This window comes from Tachypleus tridentatus, chromosome 13, assembly GCF_004210375.1.
Source record: "Tachypleus tridentatus isolate NWPU-2018 chromosome 13, ASM421037v1, whole genome shotgun sequence".
In the NCBI taxonomy this organism is placed as follows: domain Eukaryota; kingdom Metazoa; phylum Arthropoda; class Merostomata; order Xiphosura; family Limulidae; genus Tachypleus; species Tachypleus tridentatus.
Genome location: NC_134837.1, coordinates 217,785,363 through 217,813,251, shown reverse-complemented (window position 1 = coordinate 217,813,251; position 27,889 = coordinate 217,785,363). Strand labels below are relative to the sequence as shown.

At 34.0% G+C, this 27,889-nt stretch overlaps 1 protein-coding gene across 3 annotated transcripts in view; it reads right to left on the bottom strand.

Moving 5' to 3' along the window:
* The window catches only part of LOC143238363 (carboxypeptidase B-like), a 47,663-nt gene that overhangs the window by 6,322 nt on the left and 13,452 nt on the right, over positions 1-27,889 (bottom strand). For all 3 annotated transcript variants that reach the window (XM_076478512.1, XM_076478511.1, XM_076478513.1), the window contains exons 7-10: positions 17,434-17,544; positions 10,804-10,897; positions 4,499-4,701; positions 498-582 (exon numbers count right to left, since the gene is read on the bottom strand). In XM_076478512.1, the coding sequence (XP_076334627.1) occupies positions 498-582; positions 4,499-4,701; positions 10,804-10,897; positions 17,434-17,544 (493 nt within the window). The remainder of the gene's footprint in view (positions 1-497; positions 583-4,498; positions 4,702-10,803; positions 10,898-17,433; positions 17,545-27,889) is intronic.

Below are 27,889 nucleotides of genomic sequence, written 5' to 3'. Positions count from 1 at the left end.
TTTTTTATGGTTCCTCTTGTTATAGAGTGAAACAAAATAATAATCATGTAAAAATCGGTTTCACCAGAAAATATCACACTTAGAATCATACAGTGTTATTTCCTACAACATTACAACATGTCTCAAAATAAGAATTGTATGTGTATTATAAGTACTATAAGAATAAAGCTTTCGTATTGGACTGCAGAAATTTACAAGTAAAAAAAGAACGTGCTTAGTGATTTTCATCCTGTTATGGATAATCTTTTTTTTGCAAAGTCAGTTAATGTTAACGAGTTAAAAGAAACGAACTTTAATTTACTGTGTAGTTTACTGGGCTGATTATGCAAAGTTACACGATCCTAATATATTTATATTACATTTTAATGTTTATAAATATCTACTACTATTTAACGGTTCTTTAACTGTTCTTGCAGGTGAATTTGCAACAAATGATTTCTTCCAATACAAGATGACAGAAACATATAATTAACTATCAGATATGATTACATACTTACATAAAAGCTCACTTGTAGAACCGATTTTAAATGATGTTCCGTATAATGACCGAAGTGCACGAACTGCAACAGTACCAATTTTAACCTGTTAATAAACAAACAAAAAATAACAAAATAAATAATTGTTAATCAATGATATCTCATCGGTTTCACTCCTGTATGGGTTAAAGATATCAGATACCACAAGCATCAGATTCTCCACGGAAAAACTGGATAATTACAGAAAATTCCTGTATGTTTGTCTTTTCTTTTCTTTTTTGTAAAAGTAGGTAATCAGAATAGTATAAGTATCACTGTGTGATAGTAGAGATGGATAATTTCCAACAGTATGAATAATACTATCATAACAGTAGATAATTACACGTAGTACAAGTACTAGTAACGTCATTAATAGGCTGTATAATTACACGTAATATAAGTATCTGTAATTTAATTTTAGGACTAAATAATTACATTTAGTTCATTTATCAATAACGTTGTTCTATGACCAAATAATCCAAAATATATAACTATCGTAAAATTATTAACATAATATTCTGACTAAAGCAAGTTATCTAGTCAAAAGGAAAAAACAAAAAGAAAACGGACAAGGTGTACAGACATCAAAATATACCGCCGTTCTTGATGTGTGGAGGGCAGATAACCCATTGTATAGCTTTGTGTTTGATTCTTAACAAACAAACAATCAAACTTAAGTTTTAACTTATCTATATGATTAAAAGAGTAACATGAGTGATTGAACTATGTCAAAATGAAATTAGGAGTTGGAAAGTACAGACGACGTCACCATAAGTATAAGGATTTCTTTGTTTTGAATTTCGCGCAAAGCTACACGAGGGCGATTTGGGCTAGCTGTCCCTAATTTAGCATTGTAAGACATCACCACCCACCGCCAACTCTTGGGCTACTCTTTTACCTACAAACAGTGGGATTGAACGTCACATTATAACACCCCACGGCTGAAAAGGTGAGCATGTTTGGTGCGACGAGAATTCGAACCCTCGACCCTCAGATTATAAGTCGAGCGCCTTAACCACCTGGTCATGCCGGGCCAAGTATAAGGAGAAAATATTTTAGGAATGGATCTGTCATCTTTCAGAACCTCATCTCTGACAGCAGTATTTATGCGTTAAGGTTTTTATGTGTGAATTTCTTCATTTGCTTATGGACACGTAGTAGAGTATGGTACTGTCACCCTGCTAAGTTTTAAAGCACCCCTCCCACTATACCTAGGTTTTAAAAGCGTTGATAGACCTTGTGTTTCCTACTATAGCATCGTAAGTGAAGCACGAGTTTTACCTGTACTAAAAACTGTAGAGGACAGTCAATAGCTGCGGCACTTAATATTATTTTAAGCAGGATCAGAGCAAATTAATCTATGAGACTATGAACATGATTAGATACACTAATCGAAAGGGTTTGACCTCGTGGGTTCAATCTGTAAGTGGATCTCAAATCAGTAAAGAGTTGACGGAGTTATGAGCAAAAAGTTTGTGCTTGAAAAAAATTAAGAGCCATTTTATGAGCCGCTTTACCGCGACTGATATTAATGCCTCACTTCATCAGTTAAATATTTAACAGTATTTTCTACCTTACACCGAACAATACCTCACGAGGTTTGACCAGCTTAAATTTAATTAGATCTACATCAATTACCATAGTTCCTATAAGTTTACACAACACTTCACTTACCCCAGTTCGAAACAAAAAGGGAATCATTAATAGCCGCGGCAGTTGAAACCCTTTTGAGTAGGATTAGAGTAAATTAATCTGCGAGACTTTTGTTTCCCATTTTATTAACTTAATTTTAGTGCGCCACCAATACCAAACGTGGGGTTTGTGTATAACCGATTTGACTTTATTACACATTAGGATCTCTACCTGCCTACCTTCAAATTGAATTTCTCCCTGGCAGTATTAAAGTAATTTAATTTATGAGAACTTGAGCGTGGTCAAACGCATCAATCGAAAGGATTTGCTCTCCTGAGTTAAAAACTGTCATTAATCTTAAATCGGTCAACAGACGACGAAGTTATGAGATAAAAGTTTGTACTTGAAAAAACCCAAAAGTACTAAATTAAAAATAAAAATTTCTTTATTATGACTTAAATATACATCAAACTAGAACGAATAAAACATAAAATTCAAAAAACCGTATTTAACAAACTGCAGTTTTCATATATAATAGTAACTAATAACTTTTCTGCCCTTGAATTGTTGCATAAATATAATACTTATTCACCATGATTTTTATCTTACTAACCCTGGGTGAACCATCCACCCAGTTGAGAAGCAATGCAAAGTATTATTGTAATAAAAAATATCAACTGAACTTTGAAAGTATCAAACATTTTTACCAACATGGTGAACTAAAACAATACAAAACAACAAACCTCGCTTACGTACAGACCCATATAAACAACAGCTTTCTAAATTTATATACTAACCTAAAAATGCAAAATTTTGTTAACAATAAAATTAAATAATAAATGTCGTTCATGAAGGTAATAAAAATAGGTATAATAGATATCCCAACCGACAATGCTAATAATAGCTACTCTAAAGAAAGAACAAAATACATATCATTCGTGGATCCTCTAAACAATAGTTTTATTTTATGTTTCACCTATAGTCGAAAATTTGACTGAACTGATAATTCAATCGAATACTATAGCTCATGTACTATTGTTATTCTACTGCATAGCTTGTAACCATTGTAATACTCTATAATTTTAGAAAATACAGCTGTAAGTAATACTATTAAAACTAAATAACTCCAGGCAGTATAAGAAACGTTATTGCTAGATCATCCAAGATCGCAAACATTGATAAGTTTGTGCTTTCTGTAACTTAGAAGTTTAATCTGTTTTTATTTTGATTTATTCAGATAATTTTAGATAACTTTTGTGCAAGTGTTTTACATTTAGTTAATGTGTAAACTAGATGTGGGTATCTGTGAAATTGTTTTAAATACTCTAACCATCACAGGTTATACACCACAGTGGTCATTCAATAAAACTTACACTCACGTGAATAACTTTCTTTGTATTCTTTACCAAGTAACCAAGGATTGTGGAATACCACACAAAGGTTGTGGTATAACAAAAATGTGATATAAATAGAATTGTTTCTGTTTTTTGTTGTTTACAGATGTGCAGTCTTCTGTATCTAACAATCAGAATCCACTATCCACCTGTTACCTTTACGCAAACCAGCTAAAATTAGCACTAAACAACAGTAAGTAAGAAACCACAAGTGTATTGTAAATAAATAATGACAATGTAACTAGGGAAGCTCAAAAGTTCATTTCTTTTTGTTCGAGTTCGTTTTATTCTTCTGCAAATATTTCGTATTATAAAACTTAATACTTATAGGTAGTCCAAGTACAGTTGGATTACCACATTATTTTTGTACAACTGAATTTTTAGGCAGTACAGCTATCAGGAGCTTTATTCTAAGATTGGATAGATTTAAGAGAATGTACATGTATCTCAGATAATATAAATACCTTTATTGTAAGTCTGGATAATATCAGTCAGTTCAACGAAACTTGGTTGGTGTATAGATAGTACAAAACCTTTAATTTCAATTTTGAATATGGTTTTTGAGAGAATTCGTGTCCAGAGATTAAACATTATAAGACGAAATAAATTATTTTTATCACTTCATTGACTAAATATAGTAAATAATGAATACCGAATACTTAAAATTCATATTGCTAATGAAGCGTTTTCATCTTCCACTAACTAACAACATTTTTAACATGCAAAGTTTAACCTTTCTACTGACTACAACGTTTTTCATGTCAAGCTTTACCCTTTTTCTAGTTAACAACCTTTTTTTTCCTACGAAGTTTAACTCAAATAGCTGAAATTTTACTAAGTAACAGTTCATGTAATATGCAAAATCGTAATAAAGCACTATCTTTTTAAAAATTACAAGTGGAAGTTAATATTCAGAAACTTCTAGCTTATGATCATATATGGCTTCGAGCTATGCACCTGATCTGTGTAGTCAGAAGGAAGTTCATTTGTCCATCCCCACGGTGTTAACCACATCTGGGAGTAAGAATGTAAAGTCAGAAAAAGCTTCACTCTCTTCTTGTGGTCGAATATAAAATTAGCAATGGCCTTAATCTCCGGTTCTGTGAAAGGAATCAGTCCAGAATACACGTAGGAACAAGGAGAAATGCTGGCCCCTCCATCTAGAAGGAATTGTTCAGAAGAAATGCTGTGAATGTTCATTAGCTACCAATATTAACCAAATAAATTAGGTGAATGTATTATAATATTTATATGATACTAATTTTTTTTTAGTTTCATAGAATCACTTATCAAATTATTAAAACAAAGAAGGTCTACGGTCAATTATTAAGTTCATTTGTGAACTGCATATGAAATAAGTGAAAACACGCACATGGTAATAATAAATCAAAAACATTTAGTCGAAATTAACTAATTAATCCCAGCTTTTTACTTGATAATCAAACGTTTTTTCTCGTCTCAGTAATTCTTCCAAAATGAATGGACTTATGGTATCTCTCGTCTGTTCAGATGAAGTTAAGGTTTAAATTTTAGCTATATGAAAATGTGTTTCAATATGTTCTATGAGATATGGGAACACATTTTCATGTAGCTAAAACTTTCTAATAATTAACACTATATGTCTGTCCAATTAAACCTATTTATAATGTTATGCTATGGATTTAGTCATTGTTAACTAGACAAAAGTTTTTGACTTAGAAACATTTTATATAGAGTATTGGACATATTTATGGATACATTCTGTATATTTAACAAATATTATGGTTTTGATCCCCCTCTCTTATCAAATAATGAATTGAATCAGACTAGTGTCATGTGTGGTAATCAGGTAACCTGTGTCTGGCTGTCATTCAACCAATCACTCAATGCCACACCAGCATACTGCTTATAAAAATAAAGGCAGTCAGTCATATTATTTTCAGTAGTAGTGGTGTGATAATTCTTCCCCGGAAGAAATTATTCGTTAAAGATGTGTATAAATAAAGGTTTTAACTTGTCAAGGCTATTCGAAGCCACAGATTATGGCATGGTTTCATGATTGACAAGAAGAGTGATCAAGGTAGAAAGCACAAACTCTTCAAGGTATGTTTTTTTAAGTGATGCATGCCAATCCAGCAGAAGTATTGTCAGTAACCTAGCTGTAAGTGTAGGTGTTAACGTCACTTTACAAACAGTAAGAAACACACTTGAGTGAAATGGCCACAATATGACTGCTCAGACATCATTGTCTGGGAGAAATAACAAAATGAATGGCTGAAATGGATATCAAACTTTAACGAATAAAATGAGCGAAGCTGACGGAGAGTACTACTTAGAGATGAACTCAACTTCAAACTGTATGTCAACAGTTTACACCTGTTTGATAGCAGAACATAGAACAGTATCACAATCAATGTACAAAATTTACGAGAATTGCACTTGGAAACAGTTATGCGTGAAAGATGCATCTCGGCCAATCGTGTTAAAGATCTCCACAAAATTGATGGCACCCTGACTGTTGATAAGTATAACAAGATTATTTCCATTATGTCATTTACTCAGCAAGAAGACCCGTTAAATCTTCCACTGTCTTCCAGCAAGATAGTGTTGTCAAGATTGCACCAAATGTGGTAAAACAATACCTAAAGTGGCAGCTGGAAAAACTCGTGTCCATGGCTCAAACGATTCTAATTAGGGTAAAGTATTATCACCAAACTATTTTCATAGTTCTGATTATTTTGTATTGATCAACTATGGGTGGAGGATGAATTTTACAAATTTGTAAATTTTTCTTCTTTTACAAATTACAAATTAGAGTATTTTCTGTTTATAGTTATTTATAATTTGATTTAATAAATAATATTTTTAACTGCCATCCTCATGGGCTGCAGTTTTTGGGATATTGTGATTTTCCTTACAAACAGTCTTGTTTTTCATTGGTACAACTATAAAAGTGCGATATACGCAATTCTCGAAGGTTTTATGTTCTCCGTATTTTAGGATATCGTGCTGCTATTATTTATCCCAGCAAAATGCTCACAAACAGTCAATGCAATTTGAAGCTTAGCAGTCTACGAAAATAATCACTTTTGACAGTGTGATTGAATAAAACTATTTGAATTTCATTTGTGTCGTTTGAGTTCCTTTGTTGTCTATGTTAGAAATTATTGTTTGGGTAACATTTGCTAAACCTTCTATATTGCAACTACTTTTAGCTCCCTGTTGCAGTTACATGTATATGATATTCAATTAATCCAAACTAGCAATCATTCTACAACATATTAGAAATTTGGATCATGAAACAATAATCTACAAAAATTCAAACCACACACACTCTAGTCTTTTTGAAACAATGGCTCACAAAAACCTTCACGCCAAATACTTTAGCTTTTGTCGAAAGAATTACTCAAAATAGGTTCAAGCCACGCATTGTATTTTATATAGAAAAAACTCACAAAACGTTTAAGCCACACATTTTAGTTTCTATCAAAACAATAGCTCACAAAAAATTCAAGCCACACATTATAGTTTCTATCGAAACAATAGCTCACAAAAAATTCAAGCCACACATTGTAGTTTCTATCGAAACAATAGCTCACAAAACGTTCAAGCCACACATTGTAGTTTCTATCGAAACAATAGCTCATAAAACGTTCAAGCCACACATTGTAGTTTCTATCGAAACAATAGCTCATAAAACGTTCAAGCCACACATTGTAGTTTCTACTGAACTACTCTTCTACTTTTCTTTTGTCTGCGGCTGTTCCGTTTAGCAGAGGTCTCTGTCCTTCATAAGTATTGCTCTCCACCAACCATTTTTGTTCATGCCTTCTTCAATCCTATCCTTCCAGTGATTAACTGACGATTATGATAAACTCAATGGTGAATAATAGCTTCTACAGAAGTTCTCCTTATTGCACTCCTTACTCAAGACACGATGACGAAGACGAACAACAAGTGAACAATGACTGACCCTTGTTGCAGCCCAACGTTTACTTCAAACTTTTCCCTTCTCTGTATATCCGTCTCCACGGTTGTTGTTACTCCTTCATTAATCTGATCAGCTTTCTGGCCACGTGTCTCTTTGGGAGACACTAGTATACCAACTCTCACGACTCCCTGCCATAAGCTTTCTCCAAATACAGGTAAACATCGATATAAAACGCATCGATAAAGCGCGATAATCAGTTGGGCGCGATGGGGTCTTAGGCCCCAAATTTTTGGGGGTTTCTACAGAGGCCGCCGCTTAATATTACCACTGCTTAATGTAATCAGCCGGTTAATGTGATCAAAAAACCAAATCCACTTCAATCTTTTTGTATGGTTTTCACGCCGCATATTGTGATCAAACCCCGGCCTGCATGTAATAATTCCTGGCGCTGTCAACTGCAGTAAAGTACATAATCTGCCAGTCATAGGATAGCTCTCAGTGCGTAGGCAAGAAGTATCAAAACTTTATTTTCATTAAAACCACAAGTCATCCTTGATCGACCGATGGATGACGAAGGATGAGTCATTTACACTCATACACCAGTGACAGTGGCATGAAGTGCTGCAAACGATAGCGTCAATGTTGAAACCATATAAATTTCTAAGAAACAGCTCGCTCCCCAGAAGCTTTCAGACGAAATAGTTTCTTGCAAATCTGTGACGTCAGCTATTCCCTTTTATTCTAATATCGCCGAATAACTGAAAGGTCTTGTAACACCAGCTCGTAGGCAGAATTTCGTCGACCGAATCAATTTTGTCGTGAGTGAATGGGATAGTGACCATCCGGTGGCGACAGACTGCGATTTTCATATTTTTTCAACATACAGCGTATTTATACCCATGGAGAAGAGAGGCACCAAAAGGAATGCTTACACAGTACAAGAGAAGATACAGATTGTGCAGCAAATCCGGAACGGGGAAGCAAGGACCAAGATTATGAAAGAAATAGGAGTTCCAGAGTCTACACTTCGAGGTTGGCTGAAGAATGAAGATCAACTGAGAGAATTCTGCAACCAGGTACACAGAATGACAGGACTACAGAGGAAGAAAGCCAAGACAGCAGCAGACCCAGCAGTGGACATGGAAGTTTATGATTGGTTTGTGAGACTTCGAGCAGACAACATTCCCATCTCAGGACCCATGGTCCTTGCAAAGGCAGAGAAGACCTACCAGCAACTATACCAGAAAGAAGATTGGCAGCCCACCCATGGATGGCTACAGAGATTCAAGGAGCGGCACGGCATCAACCAGATCAAGATTTGTGGAGAGGCAAAGTCAGCAGATATAGCAGCAGCAGTGGAATTCATCCCTCAACTACAGGATTACATCAAGGAGAATAACTTGGAACTGAACCAGATCTACAATTGTGATGAGACAGCACTTTACTACAAGGCTATGCCAGATAGAACATTCGCACTTCAGACAGAGACCCAGACATCAGGATACAAGCAAGTCAAAGACAGAGCAAAGAACAAGATAAGCCAGAGCACCATCATCAATTGTTGGAATAAAGGACTCAAAGAAGCAGCACCAGAACCACAACCAGAACCAATAGAAGAAAAAGATGACATTTTCCATGGATTTACAGCAGAAGAAGTAGCAGAGGCAGAAAGGAAGTTTGTAGACTACCAGGATGGACTCCCCTTGACAACCCTTGTGAAGCAGTGGGCCGAGATTGACGAAGTAGCACCAGTTACCCAGCCACCCCTCACAGATGAAGAGATCCAGAAAGCAATAGAGAACCCAGCGGCAGCACCCACAGATTTTACCACTCCAGATGAAGAAGAAGAAGATGACCCCATTCCAGAAGAACTCAGGAATTGCATCACCTCAACTAATGCAGTACAGTACACAGAACAACTTCTATATTGGGCAGAACACCGCAATCTAGGAATTTGCAAGATACTACAGATCCAGGACCTAATGAGAACTGCGAAGAGGATGCGGAACCAAGGAGGAAGACAACAGACACTTTTGGAGGCTTTTGAAAGAAAGAAGACTACTGAGTAACTATAAATTTGTGCATTTCAACTTGTTTTATGTGCTTACTATATTTTATTGTTATTAAATTTTTTGAAAAATCCGTTTTTGTTTCAGTACTGAATTCGTATTTTAAACCTTGCCATGACATTTTTTTTATCTGGTAATTATTTGACTTCAGTTTGTACTTAGATTTTAATAATTAGTAAATAAATTATTAAAATTAATTACTATATGTATTAACTTTTAAAATTGAACTAATTTTAATCAGCGTCTAATCGTAAAAACGATCACATGATTGCTCTGACGGAACTACTTTTAGAATATCAGCCCCCATCAAAGTAATGAATTCGATAAATTTCTTTAGAATTCTGCTTTTTACATTTAATTTCAGTCTTAAAATTGAGTTTAATAAATAAAAAAAATAAAAAAATGCTATATCATTGGTGTAAGTAGTTTTGTTTGTTTTTCTTTATTTCACTACAAAACGCGTAAATTTTCCATTATCGCTCACCCCGAGGGTCAAAAAAATATATAATCAAATCGGTATAAGGCGCACTCAGATACAACGCGGTCGAATTTTTTGGACCCCAACTAGCGCCTTATATCGATGTTTGACTGCATTCAAGTTACTGCTGAAATAATAACTCACAAAAATCAAGCCACATCCTCTAGTTGCTTTTGAAACAACGACCTAAAAGAAGTTCAGATCATGCAATAGTTTCTCTTGGATAATAGAAAATAGATATTTCAATAAATCTTAATTTTGCTTGGGGGGGAGTTAAAGAAAAAACTAGGAAGCTAAACTCCAACCCAAAATCAACAAGTGATTTTCTAAGGAACCGCATTGGTGAAATAAACTTACACATAAAATTAAAATTCATTAGTTAATTGTGCCTTTTACAAAAGTGCGACAGAACATCCAAAGTTTAATCTTTTCTTGTAACATTTAGGCTTCTAGATTGGAGTTGGTTGAAAAACTGGGGCAGAGAGTGTCCTTTAAACACCCACTAGCACATAACTGTTAGGAGACTTTGTGATCTAATTACTTTACTGCTTGGGGCCTCACAGTTGCTGATTTCCATAAGTTAGCAGAAACATTAATGAAATTAATACAAGTATGTATAAAATACAACCACTCAATTTCCATTCTCCATAAATTATAACCTATGTACATATTTATTGTAAATTGTGCAATTATTTTTAAGTCATCTCTATAACAAAATCTGTAAGACAGTTATTATATTATAACAACAATTTCGCTTTCTAGTTTCACATCTTTCCTGTTACCTCAAACGATAAAATTTACTTACAGTTCCATTTGAAAGGCCAGTTACGATTAGGGTCCACTCCTCTGCATCCAATTAACGATATAGTCCATGATCTAGTTTTCCTCCACATTCGATCCTGACGAAGTAAACCATGAAACAAGTGTCAATTACCCAGAGCTGTATACAACATTTAACTGTTAACCACACCTTCATTTCTTTGAAATAACAGAGAGAATACTTTCTTAAACTTCCACTACGAAGCACCATAGAACGGAATAGATTACTTTGGCACTGTCTGTCCCTCCTAATTCTGAAGACAAGATATTTCAAGATTGAATGGATACATTTTGATCAAACTTATACAACACGCGCCAAACACAAAGTTTTATATCTGTATGAAAAGTCATTGGTGCATTGAAAATATACCCCTCTCGGTAGCCCAGTGTTACATATGAAGTTTATAATGTTAAGTGTGGAGTTTCAATACTCACGATGAGTGTGAGTGCTTAACAACAAAACATAAACAGACGATGATCCTCAACCGAACGGACATAATACTTCAATACATGATGAAAGAATACTCACCACACTTGAACAACAGGTATAACACACAAAGTTCTACACCTGATTAACTTTAGAAGGTCATTGGTCAAGGCCAAAAGATCACCAATATATAGAAAATAAACCACAGTCTTATGAACAGGTGCTACATCATCAAATTAGGGGGTCTGTTAAATATACGGTATAACATTAGTTTGTTTGTTTTGGAATTTCGCACAAAGCTACTCGAGGGCTATCTGTGCTAGCCGTCCTTAATTGTGCAGTGTAAGATTAGAGGGAAGGCAACTAGTCATCACCACCTACCGTCAACTCTTGGGCTACTCTTTTATTAACGAATAGTGGGATTGACCGTCACATTATAACGCCCCCACGGCTGAAAGGGCGAGCATGTTTGGTGCGACGGGAATTCGAACCCGCGACCCTCGGATTACGAGTCGAACGTCTTAACACACTTGACCATGCCGGGTCATGTATAACATTAGAGGGGGATAGATGTTTCATTAATAAAACTTGCACTTGTATGACATATGTTTTTAACGTACAAAATATGATTTAGAAACTTAATAAGTATCTCAGATAATTTTGTTTAAGGAACTGCTATTTGATGTACAGCAATAGTCGTATAATGTTGTCCTTCTCCAGTGGCAAAGCGGCATGTTTGCGAACTTACAATGCTAAAATCTGAGTTTCGATACCAGCACAGATAGTCATCAGGGGACTATCTGAGTGATTTGTCTTGATAGGGAAGCAAAAGTATAAAAGTTGGATTATTAAAAAAAGATATAATTATATATATAATAATATATTGTGCAAGATGGCCAATAAAGATAAAATTAATTACTTAAAGTCATTAATCATATTTAGGATTAAGTACTTCTAATTAAAGATAAAAACAAGACATATTCGGATACTTATTTTATTTACATGTTAATTCCATCCTCCTTTCCTTTGATTGAATAAATCTTAATACATCTTCATAGAAACTATCAGTCTTTATTTCATTAAGAAGCTTTTTCTTAGTCGGGATTAACGCTAAACTTCCAAGTCTTTCTTGCCGTTCTGCATTCTGGTGCAGCTATGTATTCTTTTTAAATGAGAGAAAGAACGCTCAACTGAGACACTGGTGGCTGGAAGAGTCAAGGTTAACTCGCGTAACTCTGTAAGTTGTTGCAGGACTGCGTCTAACTTGGTATTTAGCAAACAATAAAATAATTCATTCACTGGTTATTCTTTCAAATCAGCGTCAGCTTACACAACCGAAAGTTCAGTTTACAAGCGGCGAATATCAAAGTATTCTCTAAATTATCTTGTGATGATTTTAATACTAATTCAGGAAATATCTTTTTCTTCTCTTCCTGTTTTTTAGTGTCAAGAAGCTTAAGGAATGCTATGTTTTTCGAGCTTTGAAATCCAATTTCAATTTTGTCAGAAATTGTATCCAAAACTCTATAAAATAATTTTCTGTTTCTTATTAGGTGAGTATAATTCATCAACTGCTGTCCAGAATTCATCGGAATCTTCTCTCATTTTTTGCATAATAGTCATCATTTCATTTACTTTATTCATGCAATATAATATGTCAAATATTCTATTCTGTAGAACATCAAATATAAAATATGTATAATTGGGAAATATAATCAACGAGGAATTGAACTCAAAATCTCTGAGATTCGATAAAAGTGTTTGGGTATAGATAAAGGTTTCTGCATCCCAGTTACCAAAATTATCAACAATATTTTGAAATAAGTCAACAAGTTTTTCCTTGTATTCCAAGGCAGTGATTATAATTCTAACGAGTCAGGGCCACTTTCGGGAATCCTATCATCATTTCAGTATCTAAAAGATGCACATGATTTGTTGATTTCACAAAATCAAATATAATGATTTAAATTTTGTAAATAATTTGTCACACTCCTTGATCTTCGTCATAGCTTGCGACATTATTTAAATCAGTATATATGTTATACAATGAATTAAAAGAGCTTTTGGGTTCTTATCTCTAACTTTCTTTTGAAGCTCATTCAGCTACTTGGACATCATACTTGCTCCATCATAGGTTTTCGCAACAAATTTTGACCCAATATTCAATTCATCGACTAAATTAAACACTATCTTGGATATACCTACATCTCTTCAAACTGCACTAACATTTGTAAACCCCAGAAATCTATCTCAAATTTCGCCATCTTTAGTCACATATCACACTAAACTAGAAAGCTGAGAAATGCTTCTTGCATCAGTAGTTTCACCTAAGATAAGAGCCGCAAACAGAGAATCACTTATTTCGCTTTTAATTTTATTCAACAATTCTTCCCCTAAACAATTAATTAGGTAATTATCGATTCTGTTCGACAGGCCAGAAAAAAACACACTCGACTTCTCTAAAAGGTATTTCAATAATATATCATACTTCTTGCAGAAATTTACCAATTACATATAACTGCCTGGTTAGCAGACTAGTGATTCAACATGACCTCTAAATGCTAACTGTTGTTCACACAAATATCATAATACGTTGATTAATCTTTTTAAAATGTCTCTATTCTTCTTAACCTTTTCATTGTGCATTCACAACAACCATTTTATGTTGACTATTTAGTTAGAATTAAATCCGTGATTTTTCAAATCTAGTTAGGTCGAGTTGGCTCGGCATGGTCAGGTAGATAAGGCACTCGACTCGTAATCCGAGGGTGGCGGGCTCGAATCCCCGTCACACCAAACATACTCGCCATTTCAGCCATGGGGGCGTTATAATTTGACGGTCAATCCCACTATTCGTTGGTAAATAGTAGTCCAAGAGTTGGCGATGAGTGGCGATGACTAGTTGCCTTCCCTCTAGTCTTACACTGCTACATTAGGGACGGCTAGCTCAGATAGCCCTCGAGTAGCTTTGCGTGAAATTCAAACCAAACCAAAAACAAAGCCTAGAGTTGAAAACATGTGACTGGAGGAATTTTTATGTCTTTTAATTGCCTTATGCATAATATTTAAATAACTAAATCCGTTTGAGTTCCATGTCCCATATCCACGGTGAGCAGAAAAGCTTCTGCAAGTTAGGATGTCATGTAATATTGGTTTACATTGAATTTTCGAACGCACTGCTGTGTTCTTCCAGTTAGTCTCAGAGCTGGCATCGGTCTACCATTTCTGATGATACTTTCTTTATCACTAAAACTCTTTGTACCAAACTTGTTCTCTAATAAGCTTTCAATAATACAATTACAATTTTTCCTATTATCTTATGAATCCATATTGAAATCTGAAGGGTGACACTTCACAAAAAATTTAAGCATACAAAAAATAACAGTATCATTCAATAAAATGCCCATGAATACAAAAATAACAGTATCATTCAATAAAATGTCCGAAGCACCTGCACATTACATGACATCAGAGAGATAGCAAACAACTACGATCACGAAGTGCAGGTCATGAAAAAAACAAAATTTTCCAAATACTGCATGAAAATTAACACTAAATTACTCTTTTTTCTTATTATATTTGATTTGCTTATTGTACATTTTAATTTATAAAATAGTAGTTACGAAACGCTAACTTATTTATAAATTATTTATTTCGCTTAAATTTGTCAGTGCTTTAAATAATTTAATATACTGACTATAAACTGTCAATAACTTCCAATTTTGCGTGTAGTATGAAGTAAGATGACATAGTATTTGCTTCCTTTACACCACAGAAGAGACCAATATAACATTATATAACCAATATAATATTAGCCTTATTGCTAGGTACAATACACTATTTAGATGACTTAAGTAATTTTTCGATCAGAACACCAAGATCTTTTTCTTTAACCGGATAATTTAATGTATTACCATTTAAACTGTAACAATAATTTCAGATGTGAAAACCTATATGCATCTTCTTAGATTATGGATAGTTAAACATCATATGCCATGTATCAGTCCAATGCATCAAATGATCTAAATCTCCCTGTCAAACTAGAGCATCTTTGATAAAGTTGACCACTCCCCAAAAAAAAGACAAAAAAGATTTAATGTTATCTGCAAACTTCAATATTTTGTTTGTCATTCCAGAGTCATCATCATTAATATAACTCACAAACAGCAGAGGACACAGCAAAGAGTCCTGACACACACCGATTGTAACTGTGATCCAGTTAGATATAACTTTACTTATCACTGCTCTCTACTTTCTATTATCCAGCCAGTTTTCTGTCCAATTTAATAATTTCTTTCACACCCACATATTTAATTTTTATATATCAAAATATTTTAAGTGGCTCTGCAATGCATCTTTAAGCACACTCTACAAAACATTTCCAACTATTGCTGTAAGACTAACTGGTCTATAACTGTTTGGAGAGTGTTTATCGCCTCCTTTAAATATTAGACTAATATTAACCAATGTCCACCCTTCTAATACTCTTCCACTACTCGATGACCTATAAGAATATTAGCTAGCGGTTCACAAATCAAATATTTAAGTTCCTTTAAAACTCTAAGATAAAAGTTTTATGGTCCAGGGAAATGATAAATTTTGAGATTTCAAATTTTTCTGTTACAATATCCGAACTTAAAATGATATCTTATACATCAATATTTTCCCCATACATTAAGTGTTCACGTTGAGACATAATACTTTTATTTTTCCTTCATAAAATCCTAAAATAATATGTACTTTAATAAGTTTATCATCTCAGAATCTTCCGTGATCAGCTCCCCAGCATCATTTTAAGAGGCCTTATCTCCATTCTATCATTATTCTTACCCATCTTACACCAAAAAAGTTCCTTATCGTTTGATTCAACTCTATCAGCCAACAATCTTTCATATTCAGGTTTACCTATTAACTTTATTTTTTAACCTGCTTTCTTGATTATCTACATTCCTCCAAGTCTTTAATATTCTCAGTAAGTTTAAATTTCCTAAACTTATTATGTTTTTCTCTAATACTATATACTAAACCTTTGCTAAATCGTACTGTCTTGCTCTCTTTGTCTGTTTGTATGCAAATCAAATGTTTCCCTAAATGCTTCCCACATCTGTTCAAGATCCACTCCAATCTTTTTAGTCCAAAAATATTCTGTGATAAATATAAAAATGTATTAAATGAATATAAAGAAATAAAACTTAAGGAGTTTTTTTTAAATCAGATAAAAAATTTTATTTGTTAATAAGGTCGTTTAAATAACTTGGCAATTCCTTTATGCGGATGAACACCTTATCCCATATAAAAACCTGTGTAAGTTTGAAAATGTCTCCCGCTAGTACAACGGTAACCCTACGGATTTACAACGCTAAAATCAGGGGTTCGCTTTCCCTCAGTGGGCTCAGTAGATAGCCCAATGTGACTTTGCTATAAGAAAACACACAAATACGCACACACACACAATTTTGAAAATTAGTAGTAACAGTGAACTTAATGGGTGGTGTTTGGGAATTATACTAGTAAGTTTAGATTATCGGTTGGGGTTTTATAACTCTATAGTATTATACATTATCTATTGTGCTTATAATTAGGTTACATTAGTGCTTTACTATTATAATGGGGACTGGAATGCCAACCTCAATACGGTAGATGATGATGACTAACTAGCTGCCTTCCTTCTAGTCTTTCACGGCTAAATTAAGAGCGGTTTGCTCAAAAGGTCTTTGTGTAGTTTTGCGCGAAATTCATAACAAATATTTTCCTTGTTTTTTTACTTTGGAAAGTATTGATCTTTCTTTCCACAGTTGTCTGCAGACAATGAAAAGTGACATAGATATGGGACGTTGGGGGTCTGACCACCCCATCTCTGCCTCCTAATTTTATTTTTTTTGGTGATTTGATGTTATCTCTTCATCTGAGACTGATAGACGGTGTATCCCCACCGCAATGTAAGTCCTATTTCCGAAGTCACCTCCAAAACCGAGGGCAGATTTATGCCCCACAACATACCTTGTGCTTTGGATATTCTTTTAAGTTATGCATCATTTTTAATTTAATTTTGTTTTGATTCGTTTCGTTCGCAATTATATATGTTATGTTATTCAGGATATTGTTGTCGTATATACCTGAATAATATCATATCTAAGTTTGCGCTAAAGCAGTTCAAGTCATAAATATATAAGAAGATACGATACTTACAGTAGTATGACTGTATTCATAACCATCAGGATTCACAACTGGGTGAATATACCACTCATAAAACTCCAGCAGTTTTGTGACGTTGTCATCCAAGTCATATTCGTCCAAGAGCTTCATAAAAAAAAAAAATGATAAATAGAAAAATGTAAAAACTTAAGCATAACACATATAATTCATGAAACATTTATTTTCATCTAGTCGTAACACATACACTCAACACATCCGTTTCCTGAAATAATCAAGAAACTACTGTATACGAATAAAATAAACAAAACGAGTATTTGTCACCAGGAAACCTGTTTCAAAAACATTCAGCAACACTTTGTGGAGCAACAGATTTTACTCAAAACATAGTCAGCACCACCTTTCACGTCAACAGGTTTTACTCCAAAAATAGTTTACATAACATTTCTGTTGCATAGATGTTACAACAAAAATACTTAGCAACACGTTTCATGTGAACAGATTTTACTCCAAAAATAGTTTACAGCACTTTCCAGATAAACAGATTTACTCCACTCATCGTCAACAGCATTTTCCATGTCGACAGATTTTGCTTGTTTCGCTTCAGTGACAATCACTAGCGGATAATATAATCGATTTTAAGCCATCACAGGTCCTAGTTTCGTCTTTACATATTTCTGTGCAGAGAATCCCTCTAGTAAAAGCACGAACTTAACTTGCAAAGATAGAACGAATCAACTTCTTCTAATCACTTTAACTTCAACAGAAAACCAAATCGTGGCTGCATCCATAACGTTTGCATTTCATGCAAACATTACACCTTCTATTCTTACACTTGCTACACTTGCAACTAAAACCAAACATGGCATTCTCCAACTGTATATTGACTATTTAGTACAAAAAAGGGTCTTACTTTGATAAATTACTTTACAAAAGGCAATGAGCTTTCATCAAAATCTTTTCACTAAACCAGAGGAATGAACCATTTTCACTACACCAAAGGAAGGAACCATTTCCATAAACCAGAGCAAGGAACCATTAGTGACGTGTAGCGCAGATAGCTCTCGTGTAGCTTTTGCGCGAAATTCAAACCAAATCTGCAAGTACATTTTTTGTTAATGAACACTAAAACGATAAAGACCGAAATAAAAAAATCAAAACATTAGGCTAACAAACTAAAAACAAAAACTAGTGACACTGAAAACTTATGATTTCTATACCGAAGATATTTTTCAATATTTTGTCAGCTGTTACATTGGTAGGACTAATGGGCTGACCATACTGTGCTGTGGGTGTGCGCTACGAGGACGTAAGTAGGAATAACCAATGCCCCTTGGGTGTAATAGTGTAAAATTATTTAAAAAGAGAGACAGAGAAGTATATAGTATATACAGTACAGATAGGACTGGTTATTTGCATATTCCCTCCTTTCACATACGATCTATATTAAGTGTAAAGGGGAATGCAACTCGAATAATACATATAAAAAAGTTGAACAAATAGTAACTTAAATCTACAAAAATTACCTTTGTTTCATTCTTTTTCACATAGGCAGAGCGAATTTGTTCTCGTTACGTTCCAGAACCAGTCGACGGCGATATTTTTCAATACCTTGTTTTGAATTTCGCGCAAAGCTACGCGAATGCTATCCACGATAGCTGTCCCTAATTTAGTAGTGTTAGACTGGAGGGAAGGCAGCTAGTCATAATCACCCACTGCCAACTCTTGGGCTACTCTTTTACCAACGAATAGCGGTATTGACCATAACATTATAACGCATCCACAGATAAAGGGGCGAGCATGTTTGGTGTGACGGGGGTTCAAACCCGCAATCCTCAGAGTACGAGTAAAGCGCCCTAACCGTCTGGCCATGCTGGGCCCATTGTTCGATACATTTTCATATCTGGTGATCATATTCCAGAATAGTTTGCTGTAAAAAATAATTTTATTTTTCTTAAAAAGGTTTCAAAATGTGTTGAAGTGCCGTTCCGATAAATTTTGGTGAGGTAGGGTAAAATAATAAATATATAACCGAAAATATCGAAATATCTGATTGGTCAACTGCTTCTATAAAATGCACAAGGGACTATTCTTGTAGTTTCTAAAGCTTGAATTTACATCGTTCTCAGTCCTACTTAAAATTATTACAGTGATATCAATTAGAAACTGCAAGAAGAAACATGCATATAAAATAACCTAAGTCATCTAATTATAAAACGACAATGGATCGACATTACTGGAATGGCAAAACAGTTACTCATAACTCGGTCTTTGACGGAACCTTACTACACATAAGCACCTTCTATAATCTGAAAAAACAACTAAATATGGCATCATAATATTCTTACAATACACATTTTTAATACTACATCAAACAATAATTTCACAGATATATTTTTAGAAGCCAAACACTATTTTTGAATAGAAAACAATTCACTTTATCTGTTTATCTGTAGATTTTGTTTACACACACATATTTATAACAAGTCATGAAAGAGGTTTAAGGATATTTAAAACTTTACAGTTTTTTCACTTTATGGTGATATAGATTACAATATGAAATGTATTTATTTCTACATATCATACACTATAATCACCTGATACACTGTTTTGGGCATAGGTGCTATGCATGTTGTTTGGGTAAGCTATTTTATCACTTCTACTAATAAGAATAATACATATTTTCAGAGGCTCTTTGCTTGTCCATGATAGCTGTTCAAGGAAAGGGTGTTGCCCTTTTGGTGGTTAAAGATGAACAATTAATCCCATGGCTTTGGTAGTTCTGACATGAATACATCTATTGTTTTCCATATCCATACTTTATAGTTTATTCCATGTATATGTTATTCAAGACAAGCTCTTGTTTAGGTAATGTTGACAAATCAATGTTTTTATATGTTTTGGTGATACATCATCATTGCTTTTTTGATTCGAGCATGAAACTGGGAATGGTGTCAACACTTTAAAACTTCTGCTTGCAAAACAATGTACAGACAAAATTTTCAAGGCCTTTGGTAAGATCATCTCTGACATTCCAACTTTCACCTAAGCAGGTGATTTCAGTAGTATTTTAGACGCCTCACTTTTCTTGTTCTTTTGAAATAACTTATTGAATCGCACCCTGTGATTACTTGGCACCATGTACAAGTAATGAAATGCACATTGAAGATGAATAGTGACTTGGCAGTTTTATAATCTCAATCATTGTTGCTTCTGATTCATGTGCCACAGTATTGAATTATTGTAATGGATTTTGTAGTAGAAAAATGAACGTTAGAAGTATTCGTAATATATTAAATAAAATGATAAAAGCTGGCTTAGTGATATATTGATATAAATATGTTGGTGGACAATTTCTTCCACAATCATAGCCCTAATTTTTTTTTAAAATGCTGTTTCGTAAATACTTCATTTGAATAATAATGTTGCAATATTACAGGAAAATAACTGTTTCATCGAACAAGATGAGGTAGACTTAGTTAAACCATATTTGTTTTGTTGATAAGATCACTTTGTTAGTTTCTGTATACATTAGGCTTTACAGACAGAATTCCTTGTCCTTATAGACCTAATATTAACCTGTCGACAATACTTTACAGTGCACCATTCTATTACATAATTGTAGTTTTAATTTCTTTCGCAGTTACTGTAATTTTAAATAAGTTTTGTAACTTATGACTCTCATAAACTACTGAAAGAGGCGTATGCCGCAAACATCAGATGAACTGGTTTGTTTGGGTAACAATACCCAAACAAGCACAAGCACATAGCTCTGACCATCAATGAGGGTCATATCGATGTAAATGAGCTTTTAGTGAGAGATCACCATATTTTTTTTAACAGGAGATTCGTAGCTTTTCATATATTTGTCTAAGCCTTGGTACAACATACCTCGTTGATTTGAATGTAGGCTTGTGAAATAATAATACTATGAACAAATGGACAAATTTTAACTTTGTCTACAATAGTAAAAATCACTTATTTTGTTCATTATCAAGGTTTGGGAGGTCTTAAACTAAAAATGAAGGTTTTAATTCGGTATCACCCAGAAATTTGATCATACCAATTACGAACGACTATAATAATTCATGAGAATAATAAAAATCTTTTTCTAAAATTGTTTGTCGTATTAATTGCAAATGGTTTCCATCTTTCTTTCAGCAAAGAAAACTTTATGCAAAATAATAGAAGTTACATGAAATGCTTCTTGGGCATTTTACTTCTAGTTAATGTCAGTTACACGTTGCCTTTTTATTATTAGATTGTTTTATCATTGATGATAACATAAATATTTTTGTAGTCACTTGAATTCCGATAATATAATATTATATTGTTTTACAGTTGCTTTAGAAGTCATGAAGAAAAAGGGAGCAACAGTGTAGAAATACAAGAAGATGAAACAGAAGTAGAACTGATGGAAAGAGTGAAATTTAAAAACTCAAAAGGAAAGATAGTGAGCGTTTCTTTTCTACTCAACATAACTGTGAGTAATCAGTCAAAGGAAAATAGAGAAAATCTACTTCGCTTCTCTAAAAAGAACCTGTGGAGTGATAGTAAATAGTGACTCTTCACTTGATGAAAGCTCTGTAATATTCGAAACAAACGTTGCAGTACATCGAGCCCAAGAATCATGATACTGTATAAGCTCAAATTCTTCCTGTTCGTCTATCTATTCAGTGCTCCCAGTTAAAGAAGTACAGAACAGTTATACACAAGAAAATATAGGCACCATTCTGAACACAGGGAAAGCCACAACAAGCAGTGTCCGATATTACCCATAATTTTAAATGTCCTTACACTTTATTTATTATATTGTATACCAGGCGTGGTCTAATAGTTAGTGTGACAGGATGTGGAATCGAATGATCCAAGAATCAAAATTCCACCAAACAAGTTCTACACTTTCAATTGTTGATATGTTCTTAACTCTTTAAATAAGAGATCTGTCTATATGACCGACCACGTGACCTCTTTGCACTCGTTTAAAGTCTGTAGATTCAATACTTCTAACTTTCGATATAATGTGTATATCTTCATAAATTTGGTGGTATTCCCCATAATATTATAAGTCTTTAACATACCCATAATCGTTTTTGGTGAAGTATTTCTAATAAAATACATTGAGTATTTGTTTTGATAAGAGCGTGTGCAAAGTAATTTTCATGTTTAAATTAGAAATATTTTCCTTATCTCAAAAATCCTTAAAACTTTCTAAATACATTTCTTTTTTCAGTAAAACGTGGTAGTTTATATGTTATTTTTTCTAACCTAACTCAAAACGGGAATGCTAAATCTGACAGACTTCGTAACCATAAAAAATATAAATAAATCTAAGTTACCCTTTTTCTTTCTATAATGACTTCATATTGTAATATAAAACCGCATTCATTTATCCTATTTGTCTCTTAAGTTCTTAACAGTATACATCTATTTATAATTAAATTTTATTGCCGTTTGAACTGTGACTGACTACTGTTCACGCACTTATACGTTGTAAATTACTCGGCGAATGTGCAGTTCACGTTACGTTATTGAATTACATTTCCCACGAGCTACAATTAATACAAGCAGCTCATGTGCGTTATTCATGCAACATTTTTATTTTATTATTTATTTTTCTTAATTTAATTAATATAAAATATCATTATTTTCACATTTTAGTTGTTGTTGTTTTTTTTTTATAATTATGCAGGAAGAGTGTGTGTCTTCTCAGACTGAGAGCAAAGCCACATCGGGCTATCTGCTGAGCCCACCGAGGGGACTCTAAACCCTGATTTTAGCGTTGTAAATCCGGAGATATACCGCTGTACTAGAGGGGAGCTATACATAAAGAATAAAAATGAAAAACAAGAAATAAAATATTTATCAACTCTCCCTTTTTCTCGCTCTCGGTCATCAAAAAAAACAACAACCCAATTTTGTATAGTACTCATAGTATTGCAATTAATAATTCTTATTTAATTAGATAGCGCTCTAAACACTATAGACTAATAACAAGCAAAAAGTAGACAAATATATGTTACTTATATTTTTACTTGAATAAAATAAATGCACACAGTTTCTTGGAGTCGAAATTCCATTCTGATATTGACTTGATTGTTTAACGATTATGCCTACTCAAGTAATACCACAAATGAATCTTAAAACACAATATTGAAATCGCCTGACTATTAACTATTTTGATTTTAAAACAATTCGCAACTGAATGTTACTTTCTCACAAATTATTCTTTTTTTATTATTATCCAAAAACTACAGGCCAGGTAATCTGAGGGTCGCGGGTTCGCATCCTCGTCGCACCAAACATGCTCGCCCTTTCAGCCGTGTGGGCGGTATTATGTTAAGTTCAAACCCACTATTCCTTAATAAAAAAGTAGCCCAAGAGTTGGCGGTGGGTGGCGATGACTAGCTGCCTTCCCTCTAGTCTCACACTGTTAAATTAGAGACGGCTAGCGCATAGAGCCCTCGTGTAGTTTTGCGCGACATTAAAAAAGGGACGGATAGCGCAGATAGCCCTTAAGTAGCTTTGCGCGAAATTTAAAACAAATAAACAATCAATTCAAATCACGAGACTACATCTGTTGACAAACAAACCTAATTATTCATGAGCGACATTTTCAAGTACTTTCAGAAGTGTTGCGGTTCCTAAATTTTAACGCCTGAATAAAAATATTTATCTAACAATATCACGAAAGTTGATATGATGTCATATAAAATTAAAACACTTCCATATAAAAACGCCAATTTTCATTAAAATATTTCAAATTTCAATACTGATTTCTTACCACAAATTCAACTCCATCAACACAAGTCCAAAGTTACAAAATATGTTTATATGTTTCTTTTACAACTTCGGAAACAAAAGAGAAAGAGTCAAAATAAAGTTATAAAGGTTTTTGTTTGTTTGTTTACTGAATATCTTTTTTTTTTCGTGAACAGGCCATACAAAAATACAATGGTTTCTTAGAATGTTTATCGATGCGAATTTTTGCTTGCCAAAGACCTGACATGGCCAGGTGATTAGGGCGCTTGATACGTAATCTAATGTTTGCGTGTTTGAATCCCCGTCACACCAAACATGCTCGCCCTTTCATCCTTGAGCGAGTTATAATGTTACAGTCAATCCCACTACTCGTTGGTAAAAGAGTAGCTGAAGAGTCGGCGGTGGGCAGTGATGACTAGCTGCCTTCTCTCTAGTCTAATACTGCTAAATCATGGATGGCAAGCGCAGAAATCCCTCGTATAGCTTTGTGCGAAATTAAAATAACAACAAACAAACATCGTTTGCAGAACAGATGAACTGATACATTTTTTGTTTTTATCAAAAACAAAGATTTACGGATTATTTCTGCTCACGATGGGTATAGACACCTTGGTTTTTAGCGTTATAAGCCTTCAGACTTACTGTTGTGCCACTAAACGAAAGCTAATAAAGGAAAATATTAATTGAAACAAACCATTAATGCGTGATACGTAAAACTTGTATATCGAATATAGTATTCCAATTTCATAATTGTCAAATATCTGTAAGAACAACACAGTAAACCTAAGATATCAAAGTCGGTATGTATTATTATTGGAATCATGAAGACCTTTATTACAGTATTTGAGCTTGAAGGGTAGCTTCCAACCGTTTTAGCAAAAAGGGGTCAGACAGTAGGTTTTAGTTGTGCTAACCACAGCCAACAACATACTCACTGAAAAGTGGAAAGAACATTTTTAGTACAGAAAGTAGTAAACATAATGCACTGTAAAGTAAAAGTGAATTGGATGCTAATCTGTTGAAGAGGTTCTTCGAGAGGGAAGAAGACTTAATGGATGCAGTTATTGAGCTAAAGATGAACACGCCAGGTGTGGCTGTCAATAGAAACAAAAACTGAAAACAGTGATTTCGTTATAGAAGATAAAGATCTACTAAGCCTAATACTGTCAGATAGAAATGAGACGTACAAAGACGGCAACAAAAGAGGAGAACTGACTTGTAAAAAGAAAGATTGTTTGTTTTGAATTTCGCGTAAAGCTACACAAGGGCTATTTGCACTAGTCGTCCCTAATTTAGCAGTGTAAGACTAGAGGGAAGGCAGTTAGTCATCACCACCCACCGCCAACTCTTGGGCTACTCTTTTACCAACGAATGGTGGGATTGACTGTCACATTATAACGCCCCCACAAGTGAAAGAGCGAGCATGTTTAGTGTGACGGGGATTCGAACCCTCGACCCTCAGATTATGAGTCGAGTGCCTTGACCACCTGGCTCTGCAGGGCCAGAAGAAAGAGAAACCAAATATACTGAGTCAGTATACAGATAGATTAGGAAATACAGACCCAATACAGTAGAACATGATATACAGACAATGGATCCTTTCAAGGTGAAGCTCTAAGGGAAACCTTCTATCAAAAAAGAGACTGTAAATGTTGGTTTAGGCTATATGAGAGGACTTAGTATAGGACCTGAAAACAGTCTTTATATATGTCAATGAAGAACACTCTTGGAATACTGTGTAAAATAATGTTGTAAGTATTGATCTTGAAGAGGTGTTTTTTGTTGGATTTTGAAGACTGTTTAGTGTAGGTATTATTAATTATGTTATGAGTTAATGTTTCATGATTCTTTATTTTTTCATAACAAGAAAGTTAAAATTCAATCATTTTAAAAGCGATAGAGATGATAAGTTTATTTAAAATAATATAAAAGTAACGATCTAGCCTAGTGCGATTTGGTGGTTATAAGGTTCAACTCACAACCTGTGGGTAGCGGTTTGGAATATCTGTCACCGAATATATTCGACCTTTGAGTCCTGAGGACATCATAATGTGATGGTCAATCCCTCTATTTGTGGGTGAATAATAGCCTAAGAATTAACGTTAATTTGTTGCTTTCCCTCTAAACTATCACTTTTATAGTATGGATGACTCCAGTAGTTTTGCGTCAAATTCAACAAACGAACTGTATCTACTTTTCCTTGTCAGAAATGTTTTAGTTAAGTTTCAACGAAAAACTTTCCTTTTATACGGTTTATAAACTAAAAAATCAACATCTATGTTGTCTGATATCTGTTTTTCACATTGCAAGTCATGGATACAAGTCTGAGAATTGTTGAAAGCACTTTCCACAGTTTCAGAAGATTACTTATTGTTGAGGTACACCAACAAAATTTTGGCGATAGTTTCTTCAGCGGTTCCGCAGTCAAAAGTGCCATCTTCAAAGACACTTTCCAATGTTAGCCAATAGCATCGTTTGTCTTTAACGCAGCATCACACTCGTCCACTTCTGACAGGAAACGGTCTATAACTAGCAGAAGTGATCCATTCCCTTCCATGAGAGCCGCCGTCTGTTCGTAGTGTAAGTCATATAAATCAGTTTACCTTAAGGAGTGTAATTAATAAAAATTATTTTACCTTAAGGAGTGTAGATCATAACAATTATTTTACTTTAAGGTGTGCCCCATATTTATGACTTATGCAAAAAGTGTTAATCATGCTGAATTTCAATTTATAAATAGTTTCAAGTTTGTGAATATAAAATACGCCCTAGCGCTAAGTATGTGGACACACTTTTCTTTTTTATTAATAAATAAAAAATACGTCTTCATTAAATACAAACACATATTTTTCCCAGTTATATTAACCACGGCACCTACACAGGGGTTTAATTAGTATTTTGAAAGAGGTGGAAATTCCTCTTGTGATCCATTTCCACATTCAAATTAGAAGAACGTTAATGGCTTTTAATCCTCAAAAGGCAAAAATGTATCTCAGGACGGCTGGTATGGGTAAAAGTGTTAATACCCATACCAGCCGTCCTGAGATAGATGTTTACTTCAAGGTTAAGAAAGAATTTTTTTTTTAATTTAAAATGACATAAGAAGGTCGAAACGTTGTTCTCTGCTACATTTTGTTAAAAGTGTTAATACCCATATCAGCCGTCCTGAGATACATTTTCAACCCAACAAGTTATACAGTAAGTTAAAATCGCTTTCCAGCCATCAGACATCAGTGACGATATAAAATGCTTACTTTAACCCTAGTTTTTTCCTCAGTAGATTTCTTTGTCGAGACTATTTACCTATAAAATATTTAGTTCTAATTTAATTTCAAACCTAATGAAATATATCTTTTTACTAAAATATTGTTTTCTTGGATTAGTAAAACCCTCTGGCGACAATAAGTAAACTCTATTAGGTTTGAATTAAAGAAAATGTTAGTGGAATTACAACATTGATTTGCTTAATTACGTTATTTAAAAATATCACGTTTTCATTTTTTACAGTAATTCATATTTTTCGCAATTAAAGGCACCAAATTTTAAACAAGATAATGACGAAACTCGCCCCCCGTGGCACAGTGGCATGCATGTCTGCTGACTCACACCGCTAGAAATTGGGTTTCAATACCCATGCTTAAGGGCACAGGACATGTAGAATATTCGGCGCCTGTCTTGTGAAAGTGGGTTTTCTCGGAGTACTTCCCTTTTTCCCAACAGTAAACTCTGA